General features: G+C 42.3%; 4 protein-coding genes across 7 annotated transcripts; 2 read left to right on the plus strand and 2 right to left on the minus strand.

Moving 5' to 3' along the window:
* Nucleotides 1-1,913: 1,913 nt before the first annotated feature.
* On the plus strand, nucleotides 1,914-5,188 carry tmem221 (transmembrane protein 221). The gene is made up of 3 exons (XM_079267768.1): nucleotides 1,914-2,263; nucleotides 3,682-3,767; nucleotides 4,646-5,188. The coding sequence occupies exons 1-3, from the start codon at nucleotides 1,962-1,964 to the stop codon at nucleotides 5,179-5,181; spliced, it is 924 nt and encodes a 307-aa protein (XP_079123894.1). The 5' UTR covers nucleotides 1,914-1,961; the 3' UTR covers nucleotides 5,182-5,188.
* borcs8 (BLOC-1 related complex subunit 8) lies at nucleotides 3,259-8,064 on the minus strand. Of its 4 annotated transcripts, none has more exons than XM_079267772.1 (6): nucleotides 7,937-8,064; nucleotides 7,603-7,715; nucleotides 6,871-6,935; nucleotides 6,685-6,792; nucleotides 5,794-5,858; nucleotides 3,259-4,364 (listed from the first exon to the last, which is right to left on the minus strand). In XM_079267772.1, the coding sequence occupies exons 1-5, from the start codon at nucleotides 7,971-7,973 to the stop codon at nucleotides 5,804-5,806; spliced, it is 378 nt and encodes a 125-aa protein (XP_079123898.1). In that variant the 5' UTR covers nucleotides 7,974-8,064; the 3' UTR covers nucleotides 3,259-4,364; nucleotides 5,794-5,803. The 4 variants fall into 4 exon arrangements, with proteins under 4 accessions (XP_079123898.1, XP_079123895.1, XP_079123897.1 ...); XM_079267769.1 differs by having other exon boundaries at nucleotides 5,794-5,885; XM_079267770.1 differs by lacking the exon at nucleotides 3,259-4,364 and adding an exon at nucleotides 5,518-5,657 and having other exon boundaries at nucleotides 5,794-5,885.
* Nucleotides 8,065-8,146: 82 nt separating this feature from the next.
* On the plus strand, nucleotides 8,147-10,620 carry rfxank (regulatory factor X-associated ankyrin-containing protein). Its single transcript, XM_079266837.1, has 9 exons — nucleotides 8,147-8,362; nucleotides 8,465-8,569; nucleotides 8,664-8,774; nucleotides 9,540-9,605; nucleotides 9,713-9,813; nucleotides 9,906-10,031; nucleotides 10,148-10,214; nucleotides 10,291-10,371; nucleotides 10,478-10,620. Exons 2-9 carry the CDS (start codon nucleotides 8,470-8,472, stop codon nucleotides 10,525-10,527), a joined length of 702 nt encoding a protein of 233 aa, XP_079122963.1. The 5' UTR covers nucleotides 8,147-8,362; nucleotides 8,465-8,469; the 3' UTR covers nucleotides 10,528-10,620.
* A 142-nt stretch (nucleotides 10,621-10,762) lies between these two features.
* On the minus strand, nucleotides 10,763-13,054 carry nr2c2ap (nuclear receptor 2C2-associated protein; the record flags this gene model as incomplete). The annotated part of the gene is made up of 5 exons (XM_079266838.1): nucleotides 10,763-11,203; nucleotides 11,892-11,961; nucleotides 12,120-12,225; nucleotides 12,736-12,826; nucleotides 13,017-13,054. The coding sequence occupies 5 exons, from the start codon at nucleotides 13,052-13,054 to the stop codon at nucleotides 11,083-11,085; spliced, it is 426 nt and encodes a 141-aa protein (XP_079122964.1). The 3' UTR covers nucleotides 10,763-11,082.
* Between the last annotated feature and the right edge of the window lie 1,627 nt (nucleotides 13,055-14,681).

Genomic DNA, 14,681 nt, shown 5'->3' on the forward strand with positions numbered 1-14,681 from the left:
TGGAACACAGACATGCTGTCAGCTCAATAGATATATTTAGAGGTCATAACTGAATCACTGCATGAGCTGCATTATTGACTATTTTTGGGATGTGACACAATGCACTCCTAAATATAATACAGCGACACATTTAATAGCACAGATCAAGTGGAAGTGTGGACAACAACTCTGTTTCTCCCACACACACACACACATGCACACACACACGCATGCACACACACACACATGTCAACACACACACAATTAGAGATCCCCAAGGGGTAAACTCAAAGTGTGCATCTGATGCAACAGTTAGCAACATCCCCGCAGACTGCCACAGCCTTTACCTCCAGGATTCATCTGCGTGGGCTCCGTCAATCTGACAGAGAATATCGTGCCAACCCCCGTCTGTAAATGCAGCTCATCGCCTGCAGCCAAAGGGGAGATTATATCTTTTCTCAGTGCAAGTGTGTTCTTCTTCGTGCATTTACTCGAAACACTGTGGGAGCTCCAGCTGAAGCAGTGACGGCTGAATTACAACCATATTACTGATACAACACCCAGGGCAAGGAGCCATAGAGTAGAGTAGAGTAGAGAGAGAGAGATTAAGAACTTTCCGTATCAAGTCCATTTTCTTTCTCTTTTTTTCTCTTCATTTTCCTGAAACTTCTCACTTCTGCTTTCGACAAGATCAGCCGCGGCCCTTTCAGAGCATGTGGTGAGGCTGTCGAATTCAGAAATAGCCTCCATGGTCAGTGTACATGTGTGAGAGCAATTGTTCACATTGTGTACCTTTATAGCTAGTCTTATCTACATCTCAACAGAATAAGGGCTACACCTTTACTAACCCCCCCCCCCCCCACCCCCATCAAACCACAACCTCTCACAGAACAATAAGGCCTCTGTAACACAAGTCACAGACTAGAAGTCGAGGCGTTTGCGGTCCAGCGTACGTGAAGTCTACACAAAGTTAACATTCAATGTTAATTCCAAGAAATGAGGCAGATACTGCACATGTAACTTCTGTTATGTTTGCAGTGGCAACAACAAAACTAAGTAGGAATGCAATGGTACAAAATAAAAGAGCATCCCAGGTAAACTGTGCATGTTTCCATGGCAACGCTAATTAGATTCAGAGAGACCGAGGAGCTGCTCGAGGAATAGAAGGTTGTATTCTACAATGAAGAGGGGCTGAGCTGAGGCGGCTGCTGCTGCAAATTCCTCAAAAGTTATAGCTGTAATGCACACCTGCCGTAGTCTCATCTTGCACAGGAAATAACTGCAGGACTTGGATTCACGTTTGATTTAGCTTTATTTTATTGTGTCGGTTGTTTCTCTTTGTATTTGGTAAGAAGACAATCAAATGGCCTGTTGAAATGTAGCCTGCTATATAATCCTTTAATCACGTTATGAGGATAAAAGGATCATATCAGAGGAAGTAGGCTAATCTATTAGCGCAGGAAATACAATATGGACACGTTTTTGGAGAATAGGCCCTAGAAGTTAATGCATTTGGTGTAATTTCTGTATTTCTATAATTAAATTGGGGCGCAGGTTGTGATTTGTGTATGGTGGTGCTGCACTGTTTTCATGCCCTTTGTTTGTCCTGTCACGGTGTTTTGAGTGCAGTCAGTGCAGCGCTGCCTCTCTCCCGTGCAGGAGCGCGTCCACGCATTGTTTCCGAGGATCCAGGAGAAGAAGAAAAAAAGTCCATTGTTGTTGCGAAGTTTTTAATCTGGGGATAAAGCACATCACATGCTCAGACTGAGCAGCAGGGCGCTCTACCACAACAGGCAAACTGCTGCATGTTGGGGAGGAAAACACGATTCATCCCGACGGGACCGAGGGGGAAACTTTGTTTTATTCACACTGCAATGCCAGCGCTACTTTTTGGGAGTTTTGCACCGCCGGAGAAGTTTTAATCAAAGTGGAAGGATAAACTTTTTTTTTTATTCTGGAGAAACCTGAGATTGAGGATAAAGATGACGCTCAAGTACAGCCAGCGGTGTCTGATAGTTCTGTCTTTACTGGGGATTTTATCGGCCATCATGTCTGTTTTATCGGTCATTTTGATTTTCCAGCTTCAGTCTCAACAGACGGCCGTGAAGGAGTCCCCGCCGTCCACCTCCTTGCTCGTACCGGCTCAGATCTGGGCCGTCCTGCTGCCCGTCTCCACGGTCCTCTCGGCTCTATCTCTCAGCCTTCACTTAAGCTCTGTGGTGGTCTGTCTCCTCCACGGCTACTTCTCCACAGAGGTCTGCAGAGGAGAGCAGGACACTGAAAGGTATTTAGTCTGCATGTAACGCAGCTCGTCCACCACAAGTTTAAAAACAACAACAACAAAAACACCTGCGGCGTCACTTTGAGCCGCTTCACTCACTGTTCAGTGAATAGTTTAGAAACAGCTAGTTCCGGTCAGTTTTGAAGGCGTAAACGCACCCGTGGTCGCATTATAGTTAATTGCTATATTAATACGCGGCTGGAAATCAACTGTTACACTGAAAAGCGACCTTTGGGGTAAGACTGTGTGCGTTTTAAAATAATAAATAACATATTTCTCGAACTAACGAACAAACACAAAGTTTGAATTCATAAGCAGTAAAACCGACCATAGCTCAATTCAGGTGGTGTTGTGCGAACAGGGAGCTAGCTTCGGTGGCTAATTAGCAAACATTGGTCAACACTTACGTTTACTTGTCTTACATTACTCTACATTTTAGCATTAATAGTATCCTGTAAGTGTCATTTGTGGCCACTGTGGCTACATAACTTTTAATTTCTTCACTTGAACTATTTGTTCAAGTGAAGTAATAACAGAAATATAGCCCCCCTGTGTTATGTAATGCAAATCCTGTAGCCTAATAAATCCTACTTAAATTTGAAATGTTGACACTATGTTGGAGGAATGCTAATCCAACTTCATTCTCATTTTTGAGGCTGTAGTTTGTGTTGTGTTCGTCCATATATGAAAATGAGCAAAACAAAACCACCACAAAGTACAGCTTCAAATAAACCCCCAGAATTGAATAAATGCCTCACAAAAACATCATGCTTCAAGAAAGGTAATACTTATTAAATGGCCCTAGAGTCAGTGTTGCTGAAAGTGGAAAAAACATTTTATTTATTTCGTCAGTGTTTCTTCCTGCGCCCAAACAATCTTCTTTAATTGTTCTCTGTAAACCACAGCAGATCCTGGTGGACTGCATGAAGTTCCATTAAAAGAAAACTGTTTCAGAATTATAAAAGAGCCTTCCTTATGTGTCGGAGTGCAGCGGCCCGTACTGCAATGCGGTTGGCCGACCCCCACCTCTCAAACCCTATGAATCCCATCGAAACAATGGCCTTCCTCTCATTATTCACCCAGCACACAGCCTCTAGTTGGGCCTTTCCCACGTCGGTTTACAAATCCAGCAGCATACCCCAGGACCTCCCCACTGACAGACGGGTACATTCCAAGAAAATGTGAATACTCATGAGCTTTTCATTTAAACATAGCCAGATAAACAGTAATCAAATGTTTTAGAACAAAAAAAAAAAGGACCAAGGAAAGTTGGATTGTATCGTAAAAACGTTGTAATGAACCGACACGGAAGAAAATTGTCAACACAGAAACTGTCAATTTATGCACCGATGAGAATATCAAAGCAACAGTGTAAACATGCCTGAGCCACAACATTGAACGTACAACATTTGTTTCCACAGAGCAGACTGGTTCCTTTTAGACAGCAGAGCTGTGCGACACGTGGCTATTGGACTGTTCTGCCTCGGGGTTTCTGTCTACTTGGCAGGTAAGAAAAAAAAAAAGTAACATATTTTTAAAGATTCTGTTACCCGATCTGGCATGTGCGTAAATTTAATCCTGAAATAAAGACACCTGTTATTGCCTTCTATCGCACATTTGTATGTTTTCCTTGTGCAAGTGTGTTTTATAATTTGCATGCAGGGTACTTGTAAGCCTCTAACAAACAAATTCACAAAAGACTTGAAGACTAGTGTCCAAAACACTGGCAGTGCAGTGGCTTTTAAACACCCGGGGCAAAAACCAGCACTGCTGCTTTCTCTCTGGTCCGTCCAGCGAGTCCGAGAGAACAATGCATTCTTTGAGCAGCGTCCATGACTTAAGTGTTGTTAATGCTGAACCTGGCAGCGCTGTGTTGCTCTGTTCCACTGAGCGGCTTGTACAAGGGGGGGGGGGGCACTGGAGGCAGTCACTCCATTGTGATGAGGAGGCGTCGCCTTTATGACGCCCACTTCAGCTTCAATCAAGAGGTAGCAGAGAAAAGGGACCGTAGAGGCAACGCCACCGACTCAGGAAGTCGCGTCACATCCCAGCGCTGTGCTTTTCTCCCCCTTCCTTCAGCATGCCTGACTCCATGGTCCTTTTCCTGCAGATAAACACAAGAACAACTTAGCTAAGAATAGCCAGCCTTTAAATGACATTCCAACAACATGAAACACTTTTTTAAAGCATCCAATTGCTTGGATGTGCAGCAAGTAATGTGAAAATCAAAATGTAGCAAAAACTAGCAGCAAATCCAGATGCAAGTAAAAAATTACTTCTGTTTAAAAGTAATTAGGCTCTTTGCAGATGAACCAAACAACAGATTAACATTGATTCAGTGTTTCTGTGCATATCAATCCTCTGTTTCCTTCTTTTCCTCTGCAGCTATGTCCATCTTTATGCTCCTCATATTTGAAGTGGAGACGGGCATGGCGAGCGCTTGCGTACTCTCCTCTGGGATCTTCGTCTTGCTGGTCGTTGTGATCCACACTCTGGTCAAAGCTTCTCGCGGCGCCAAGCACCATCACAGCGACCACCTCGACACCCTCTTCCAGAACGACCACGGCGGCAACACGCCCGTCTCCCGACACCGCGAGCTCAAGATTGGCATGGACAAACCGCGGATGCACCGCAGCCAGTCTCACCTCCAGCAGCCGATCTCCTACCCTCAGTGCAGCAACCCGAGACAGCAGCAGTACCAGCAGCAGCAGTACTCTCCTGCCGGAGGCTCGCAGGGCCACGCCAGCGATAAAGACGGCTACAGCAGTGGAGGCAGTGGCTCCCGAATGCACAGGACCCCGTCTACTGAATCTGGTCTACTGCAGGCCCAGGCTAAACCCTGGAACGGGGTCAACAATGAGATGAGGAGCGTCCTCGCACGCAAGTCAGGGATTTCCGCGAAAGACTCTACTCTTGTTTGACATGAAGGAAGCTGAGCTTGTGGTTAAAGACACTGCTGACCTTTATGCATCAAGCACAAGAGGACCGCTAACACAAGTGTGGATTCACACAGATGTAGAACTGTCAGTTTGTACCTTTTTACTCAGTAGGTTCATCCTAACTGGACCTTTATCAACTGATTTCTCCTGTTTGGATTATAAAGAATTTTAAATTTGATGAAAAAACATATTGAGCACAACTCTTGAATAATGTGTCGTGTTTTGGTGAATGAGCTTGATTTCAAACTCACCAGTGTTGCCCAAGTATCAATCTGGAAAATGTATAGCTTTAATTGTAATAATGTGAATACTTTATCCTGCTGTATATGGTGGCTTTTTGCCAAATATTTGTGCACAATGTGCAGTTTTTGTAATGTTTTGTTCAATATTTCATATCAACCAATTAATACACTTTAGAAAATATAATTCAGTTTGAAAGCAGGATGATTTCCCAAGACCTAAAAAGGAGATTAAAATAATGTTTACAAAAGCTTTAAATGTCCTTTAAATGCACATTTCAATCATTTCTGTACAAGAATATACATAATACAGGCCTGAATGTGATTATTATTATTGTCTGGAGGAAATACTAACCTTGGACACCTCAGTCCAGAGGCCATGAGGAAGTGGAAGGGGCATGTGGAGCAGAGACAAGGGGACTGGGAGAGGGGGTCACATCATGTAAGCTTCATGCAGGTGTCAGTGGGGGAAATAAAAAAGACAGCAAAGACAAATAAAAAGAAAATATGAAGCTCCAATTAACCACAAAAGAATAAATATTTTGCAGTTATTTGGCTATTAAAGTGGCATAAACTGAAAGGAAATTATGCATTTGCTGGTGTCCCAAAATATGAACTGATACAAAATATTATTAAGTATTAAATAAAACAAACTGAAACAAAGGTGATAATATAAGAACAAAGCTATGATGTGCTGCAAAGAATGAATACAAAGAACCGAGTCACTTTTGTCTCTCACTAAGTTAATAATGCAGAGAGATTTGGGGAAATGTGAAAGTACAAGTGGATCTTTGACACTTTTGGGGTGGGTGGTGTGGCCAAAAAAATAACATCCTTGAATTATCTGGCTTGTTCAAATAATTATGTCAATGACTATTTTTCACTTGGACAGATAATTGTATTCAAAAACAACTTCGAATGATGACACAAGGCACAAGTATAACCCTAACACATGAGAGATGAGGCCATTGAGTTCTGTAGATAGATGTTCCGTTACTTCTCAATTAACCTTTTCTAATGAATTATACCCACAGGAACCAGAAAAATGGAGGTGCATTCCTATGAAGCAGCTATAACAATGTGTCGTATATGGAAGAGTTGAGATAGATACCAGCCACGAGAACTCACTGTGCCGCTGTACAAATGTTGGTCTACATCTAAATTGGAACATTTTGTTGCTTTCATATTTCCCCTCCCTACACTTCGGACACACCGGGTCTCACTCGTGTTCACTGCTGCCTCCTACCTGCGTCCTTGAGAGTTGCTAATCTGTTCCTTCATGCTGATGGCTTGACGGAGGAGGCCATCAATGTTTTTGAAGTACAGGCTGCTGTTCGTCATGCTCTTCACGGCACTGCAGAAACAACAACAACAGATCAATGAAAGTGTTAACAGTCATGACTTGACAGCAGATATGTAGGCCTCTCCTCACCTGCATGCATACTCTACAGAGTAGATGGCTCCTTGACTCTGCTCCTCCCAGCTCTGCATGTCAGTCTGTGTGAGGAATTACAACAAATAAAGATACAACCATCAAATATTCAGGAAAATGTAAACAACAAAATTCAAAAGGTGGAAAAAATATACAAATGCCAGACTCTTTGATTCTCTGATCCGAGAGGTCTCAGAGCAGAATAAGGGGTTAACACTTTTGAAATGTAAAGTGCAGCCATACTATAAAGGGATTTATAAATAATTAATATAATCTTTAACTGAATTCTGGAACGAGTGGGGGGCCAGTGTAATTCGTCTGCAGGACCAGAGCGATACGTTCCCTACGTTGAGTGTTTGGGAGAAGTATTGCTGCTTCATTCTGCACCAACTGTAGTAACTGCTGCATTGTTTAGGCGAGTAAATGGATTACAGCAGTCCAGGCTGGAGGAAAGGAGGGTGTGGATGAGTTGTTCAACTATGTTTTTGGGGAGCGATGGTAGAAATAAATACAGATGATGAGAGGAAGTAATATAAATAAAAAATAGGAGGTACATATACTAAAAATAAGAATAGAAAATAAAACTATAGAAGAGCATTTGGAGTCTAAGTAATGGTACTCAGTGTTTGTCTGTATTCATTTAATAGAATATTGTGCACTTTTTAACTTTGTTTTGCCCCTTTAACTTGCTTTTTATTTAGCTTTTTCTCCAACATGTCACAGGATGAATACCTTGTGTTGCACCAGCTCAGGCAGCGACCTTCTGACGTGTTCCTGCAGTCTGTAGAGAGCCACTGACGGCTCGTTAGCCAGCACGTACATGCTCTCCGTGAATTTGTCAGACACTGTGTGGTCAAAGACGTGCAGACAATACACGACCCATGTTAGAAAAATAACAAAAACAACGCCCAGCATCATGGGACATGGACGAACAACGATGTAAACACAATGCTGGCGTTGTAGCTTTAGCTTAGCGCCTAACGTGAGCTAACTAGCTAGCTACTAGCTTAATTGCAGCGCTGCAAGCTAACAATGAGGTAAGTATCATGCCGATTCATTTGTTTACCTCGTCTTACTTTCAGTTGCATCTCCTGGTCCTCCATAGTGCAGGCAGGTTATGACAGTCAGAAATAATAACAACACAATGCAGCTGTACGCGACTTGTGTCAGCTGATTCTGGCTTCTTCCGTGTTGTTGTTGTCATGTGTCACACGATATTATTCCGGGCGGAAATATCGATTATGAGAAATCAGTTCTTCCGAGGAAATAGTGCCGAACGCTGTGATACGTGCCACGGGTTGAATCAAAGCGTGTTTCTTTTGTTTAAATAAGATATTAATTAAATAGCTAATTAACTGAGCGATACGTAACGTTAATGTACCTTCGGTACACTTCCATGGCCATCAACACACCCGTCGTGCAACTCGAAACTATTTACTTTCAGTTTTCCCGAAAGGAAGTTGGCGCAAATTAGACAGTGTGGCTCTATGTGGTGAGTGGACAATGCAACTGGCTTTTTAAAGTACTTTTACCTACTTTTTCCTTGAGGACAGAACCAGGTTATTTAGTAGTTCGTGACGTGTTTATGTTGCAGTGATCATGGAGACCAGAGGTGATGAAGAGGTTGCAGATGGCCAACATGTTCAGTCGTCTAACGCTAATGTTTGTCCATCCGACTCCAGAGATGAGGGGTCCAATGGTATCCGTGCCTTTTTAAAACCTTTTAATATACATGTTCCCCGATGTTTGGATTGCTTTCACTGACATGTCTGTGGTTCGTCTTCTTGGGCCAGTGTCTCCGGAAAACATGGATGTGGATGAAGAGGGTTTGTTCATCCACCCAACCACTCTGACCAACAAGCAGCGTGGGAACGAGGTTACAGTGCGCCCAGCAACATTAGACGGTGAGTACTGGCAGAGATGCTCTGGTGGCAAAGTTCGAACAAAATTGTGTGCAACACAAGTAGTCATGGTATTTAACAGTGTTGGGAAAACTACTAATTACTTCAAACTACAAGAAGTTTAGCTACAGCAAAGCTACCGTAGTAGTAAGTCTAGTTTGGTTACATAAAGCTACTTAGTAGTTTAAACTACTTTGTAAAAAAAGAAAAGAAAAGAAAATACAATAAAAGCTGAAGTGATTTTATTTGTACGCACACTTGTTCACAGGTCATACATAAACCAAATAAATGAAATACTTCACCAAACATATTTAACTTGCTCCCTTCGAGACCATTTGACCGGCTTGAGCACTAGTCTAAAAAAATATGGGCCCTGTTGTCTTATTCATCAGTTTTGTGACATCTTGTAACTTTATAACTGCACAAAGGTGAAAGGTCAAGTGTGGGGTGGTGACTTATGGGGACAAATGCAATGAAATAAAGGGGGGCGGGTCAAAGGGGGTTTAATTACAGTAGAGAAGCAATGTAGAATAAAAAATAATTTCCTTTTATGGCCCACAACTGTTTTGCAGTTTCATCAGTTAACTACACGAAAAATGGCAAAACGAAATGTAATTAAACAACTTGATTCACGATGCAAATATGAATGTTGTTGAAATACCAGCAAGCTGCAAAATACAGTTTAAAAAAACTAGTTTACTCTCCAACACTGGTATCTTCCCTGTCTTAAGCATATGAAGTTAAATCAAGATGTTTTTTTTCCATCAGCTCTGTCCATCCACCAGTTGGCAGCTCAAGGCGAGGTGTCACAAGTGGCTGCACACCTGACTAAAGGTGAGAGATCTGGATGTCACTCAGCAGTGTAACAGGATGCAAATGTCGGGCATTAAATCGCAAAAACAATTCCCACTGATGCGCCGTGACCCGCTTGATATTTGCAGACGGCTCGCTGCTGAGCAAACAGGACGAGCGTGGCTTCACGCCTCTCATGTGGGCCGTGGCATTCGGAGAGAAAGCGGCGGTGGATTTCCTCTTGGAAAAGGTTAGAAAGCGAGCGACTGCCGTCCAGCAAGACGTGTCAGAATGCACGCTCTCTCTGATGTTTATGGGATTTGTTTGTTTTATTTTTTTTAGGGTGCAGATCCCAAAACCATTGCGAGGGAGCGAGAGAGCGCCCTGACACTGGCCAGCTCTGGAGGCTATGTGGACATTGTTGAGTCTCTTCTCAGACATGGAGTGGACATTGATGCCTTTGACTGGGTACATTGACTTTCTTTACATCTGACATGTCATCACAGGTCCACCAGATGAATAAGTTATAGCATTGACATTCAAATATAACTACAATGTGATCTATGTTTTGTTTTATTTCTCAGAACGGTGGAACTCCTCTTCTTTATGCCGTGCGAGGGAACCACATCAAATGTGTAGAGGCACTTTTAGGTACATTGCGTGTCTATGATGTCAAGTCCTGATCGGTTCTGTTTCAATGCTTTATTAATTACGTCCTCTCTTTCAGCCAAAGGGGCAGACATGACGATTGAGTCCGACTCTGGGTACAGCCCGATGGCCTTGGCTGTAGCCCTTGGACACAAAAAGAGTAAGTCTTGTCTTATTAAACCTGACAAATAGGTTTTTCTTTTCATAAAAGGTTCCTGTAAAATTGTTTTGCTGAATCCACATGTTCCTTTCTTTTGTTTCCTTAGTTCAGAAAGTGCTGGAGGACCATATCCTGAAACTCTACAAGGCTCCGTGACACTAGTTTAAAACTGGAAAGGGCAGCCGGACGCAGTTGATCTCTGACAACCAGCGATCGTCGGTGGTGAGATGACCAAGACCCCATCACAGATCGGTGCAGAGACATTTACACGGGGAATCTACATTCATTCCATTTCTATGCTTTCCATTGTATGTATTATAATGTACAAAAACGTACGAAGGACTAAAATGCAGTTTGTTTGGCTGAAAGGCAACAAAAAAGGAATGTGAACAAGTTTTTAATAAAAATGTATTTTTATACTCTGTGTTCCACTGGAATGGCACTTCAACTCAAAATATAAGTACAGGGAGCATGATTTCAAGTGCTCTTAATAATCACAAGAAACTCATTAAATCTGTGTTCGAGGAGTGAGATGGCTCGACAGATCCTGGAGAGCGTCCATACCAAAAAAGGCCACAGTCACATCAGTTGATGGAGGTGGCAGCACAGATGACATGTTTCCCTTAAGTGCCACCACACCGTCGTGCATCCTGTACTTTACTCAGGAGTCATTTCCTCTCTCACGAGCAGAATGAAAGAAAAAAAAAATTGTCACGAGGCTCTTTCTCCCAGGACGTCCAAGGAATAAACAATTATCCTCCCAAAAAAGTCGGCACTATTCTCAAACTTTATTTTTACTTTGACCACTGCAGAGGCCTCCTGTATGGGAAAGCTGTGGGTGTGGAGTTAAGAACAAGATAAGCATGGCGATAATGAAAAACCATGTCCAGGACAAATATTGTTTGATACTTATTATGAACCATCTACAGCTTTAAAGAGGAAACACACTATTTAGAGTGACAGGTACAGCTAAGAGCTGCTGTAACAACCCTGCTGATGACAGGCTGAGTTTAAATGTATAAAAGCAGAATTGCATTTCCTGTTATGCCAACTATCTGGTTAAACTGGTCTGATATAGTGGTTTTCTTCAGTAAAAAGATTATTTTTGGAACACATGATCAGTGGTTGTGATCAATGCAGTTGATTGAATAGTTTAAAAAGGACCAGTGTGTAAAACTACGGTGGCCTGCAAGGAATGTACAAAACACGAAAAGGCACTCTTGAGAGCCAGAAATCATTCTAAGCAAACAAAAACACGATGATTCTTAGTTTCAGGTAATTAAACACAGTTATGAATATTATATTAGATTTCTGCTAATAAATCCCCCTTAATCCTACACACTGGACCTTTAAATATAATATAGCTACATTGATTACTGGTAAATAATGATGTGTTATAGAAAATAAAAGGTTTACAATTTTAAAATGTTACTCCACTGTTTAGCATTGAATAAAAAAAAAAAAATCCTTAACAGGTTTAGCAATCAAATCTCTAAAATGCTGCACAGTAAGAGAAGGATATCTGAAGAGAGTTGTCGTCCTCTGGATAAAAATGGCTGATCTCTGTAAAGGCTCCATCTTTTGGGCAACCTGCGGAAAACATAAGTGGAGACTCATTCACCTTATCGTCCCACATCTAACATCTCGTCTCTAATAGAAACAAACACTGAAATAAGAGGGTGATGGATAATCACATCAGGAAACGTATTTGCGACGAGGCGTACAGTCGGAGAACGTGCAAGTTGTACCGTCTAGTCTGCATGTTTTTGCCGAGAAGCCTCCCTGGAACTGGACCTTTAACTCAGACACCTTGACCGATTGGGGGAACTCCAGAGACACCCACTGACATTCACCCTGTCAAAGACATGACGCTGATGACTCACAAGCTAAGTAAACATTCAGGTGCCCGAGTACATTTATTTCTATTCCATCCTACAGCAGAATCAAAGCAGGTTTTGTATATCTAGTGTGGAACGATAACTATATACGTGTTAATCAGCTATTGTGCATACTAACAGATGTTTAATTTTTTAGCGTGCTGTCCATGCACACTAGTTTCCCACAATGCAATGCAGGAAAAAAGGAGCTGCAAAATACTAAAACAAATCGTGGACAGTGGTGAAACAAGATTCAGAGACAACTCGTACATTTTTGAAAACAAAAACAAACATTGTGCACATCTGGAGAGGTTTAAGAAATGATAATTTCCTGTTCGTATAATACTATTGCATGTCGGTTTCTTGTATATTAACTGCAAAACTACTTTGAGAACTTTGGAAGCCCGGTGAAGAAGAGAGCATTAAAGTACTTGAAATGGACCTAAGAAAGTACAATACGTGTACTGTGATACAGCTGTAGTTCTACCTGGTCTGAGTTCCAGCATGTCTCTTCGTTGCAGTCGAACATGTACTTCTTTCCATACTGCTTCACGTCTCTGTTGAGCACTGAACTCACTCTGAAAAAGGAAACAAATCCCATTTGTCAGTTTCCACGTCTACTAGCTAAAAGGGAGGCTGACATATTGTTACAGCAGAACATCTACGAGTCGTTTTGTGTTGTATTAATGAGAGACAACCGTTTAAAACATGACGGTTAAGTCCATTAACTAACGTTACGTCTTTTTCTTAACTATTCTTTATTTTGACCTGCTCTGAGTTTCGCTGCAAATCAATGAGGATGCCATGTCGAATTTTGAAATTACAAATCACCGTAAAACAACTCTGTACTTTTTTTCTTTGTTTTACGACAGTGTCGTTAACGGGCAGCTTGTTTCTGTTCCCGCCACCAGATGGAAGTCACGTACCGGCCAAATTGTTGAATGACGGTTCTAGTCTTCTCATCTTCTTCTAAGTGTCCCGTGGGAAGTTCGTAATGAATATTTAAGAGCATAAATCATTCAATTTAATTCGACTCTTGCTACTATGTGGTCCAATAGTCTGGCTAGTAAGGTGCTACGTGCTGTTCTCCTTCGTATTTGTACCGTTTTGCCCTGCGTGCTGTCTACTGTCGACACAAAGGTCAGGAGGAGATAAGAATCGATTAGGAAGAGAGGACTGGAGATACTGAGCCCAACAAACAGGTGAGCCGATCTGCTTTCACGTTTGCAAACTTCAAGTGAAGCATACAGAATGATAGAGGGAAAATACGTCTTTAAACGTTACATGTGTGTTTAGATAAAGCTGTGAATTATTGAGCTGAATCACAGCACATTGGATAATCCCATCAAAGAAACCAATTCCAGCATTGCCTTTAACAGTGAGCATATTCCTGTATCTCTCTTTCATAACCAGGGGAAGAAATAACACAGCAGACCAAATGTGTGTGTGTGTGTGTGTGCATGGTTGATTGCAGATAGAGAACTCCTGCTGAGGTTTTGTCACAGTGCCCCTCACTGCAGGTAATCAATAGGTCTGAAATACAAAACCTGATGAAACCCAGCCTCCATGAAAAGGAGGCTGGGATGACTGGATTGGCCCCCTTACCCCTCCCACAATCAGCATCACACACACACACACACACACACACACACACACACACACACACACACACACACACACATTTGGTCTGCTGTGTTATTTCTTCCCACTACACACACACTTTGACTTTGTGAGCCTTGCACTGATGTCACATACTGCTGTTTTTGTTTTTTTTACGGTCCCCCTTGTCAAGTCTGATTGAGCATTAAATTGTGATTTAAAGCGGCGGTGATATTCGTGCCGTATATGTGAGCGGCCGTGATGTATATCGTTGGGAGTTTTGTTGTTTATCAGAATCGCTGGCTCAACAATTAATTTGCCAGGTGCCTCACATTCTGGCCCGTCGCCATTTTGGACGCTCCAGCTGCCAAACCTCTCCACGAGGGCCTCGCATGGGGGACTTGTGTGCTGGCTCCATAAAGGTCCCAGGCGTGTTTAACCCATGTGGGCTGCTAATGAGGCCAAGGTGGGCTGCAAAAGGAGCACGGCAATCCTACTAAGAACCCACATTAGCTCTCATTGTGCCCAATAAAAGAATAGCAGGAGTGTAAACCGGCTTTTAGATTTAACGGACAGTCATGAGAGTGCTATTGATCTTCTCACCTAACCCTCGGAGAAAAAAAAGTAAAAAAGCATATCTCACAAAATAGCAAACTGTTCCTTTAACTTGGGCCGAGTTCACACGCACACAGGAACAACATCCTAAAGCTACAGGCCTTGCTCGTCATTGTTGTCACTACGGATTTGATTACTTGTCTCCAAAATCTCCAATGATTACTTTTGCTGTCTCGTGGAAAAGCCGTTTTTTTGTTGACGTCTCCGTTCTAAAATGTC

This window comes from Melanostigma gelatinosum (assembly GCF_949748355.1).
Source record: "Melanostigma gelatinosum genome assembly, chromosome: 4".
In the NCBI taxonomy this organism is placed as follows: Eukaryota; Metazoa; Chordata; class Actinopteri; order Perciformes; family Zoarcidae; genus Melanostigma; species Melanostigma gelatinosum.

Coding starts and splice junctions, on each gene's coding strand:
- tmem221 (XM_079267768.1), top strand. CDS start 1,962: ATGACGCTCAAGTACAGCCAGCGGTGTCTGATAGTTCTGTCTTTACTG. Junction 2,264..3,681: donor GGAGAGCAGGACACTGAAAG/GTATTTAGTCTG, acceptor TTGTTTCCACAG/AGCAGACTGGTTCCTTTTAG. Junction 3,768..4,645: donor GGTTTCTGTCTACTTGGCAG/GTAAGAAAAAAA, acceptor TTTCCTCTGCAG/CTATGTCCATCTTTATGCTC.
- borcs8 (XM_079267769.1), bottom strand. CDS start 7,973: ATGGAGGACCAGGAGATGCAACTGAAAGTAAGACGAG. Junction 6,936..7,602: donor CTGAGCTGGTGCAACACAAG/GTATTCATCCTG, acceptor TTCCTCACACAG/ACTGACATGCAGAGCTGGGA. Junction 5,886..6,684: donor AGCAACTCTCAAGGACGCAG/GTAGGAGGCAGC, acceptor ACCTGCATGAAG/CTTACATGATGTGACCCCCT.
- rfxank (XM_079266837.1), top strand. CDS start 8,470: ATGGAGACCAGAGGTGATGAAGAGGTTGCAGATGGCCAACATGTTCAG. Junction 8,775..9,539: donor GCGCCCAGCAACATTAGACG/GTGAGTACTGGC, acceptor TTTTTCCATCAG/CTCTGTCCATCCACCAGTTG. Junction 9,606..9,712: donor GGCTGCACACCTGACTAAAG/GTGAGAGATCTG, acceptor TGATATTTGCAG/ACGGCTCGCTGCTGAGCAAA.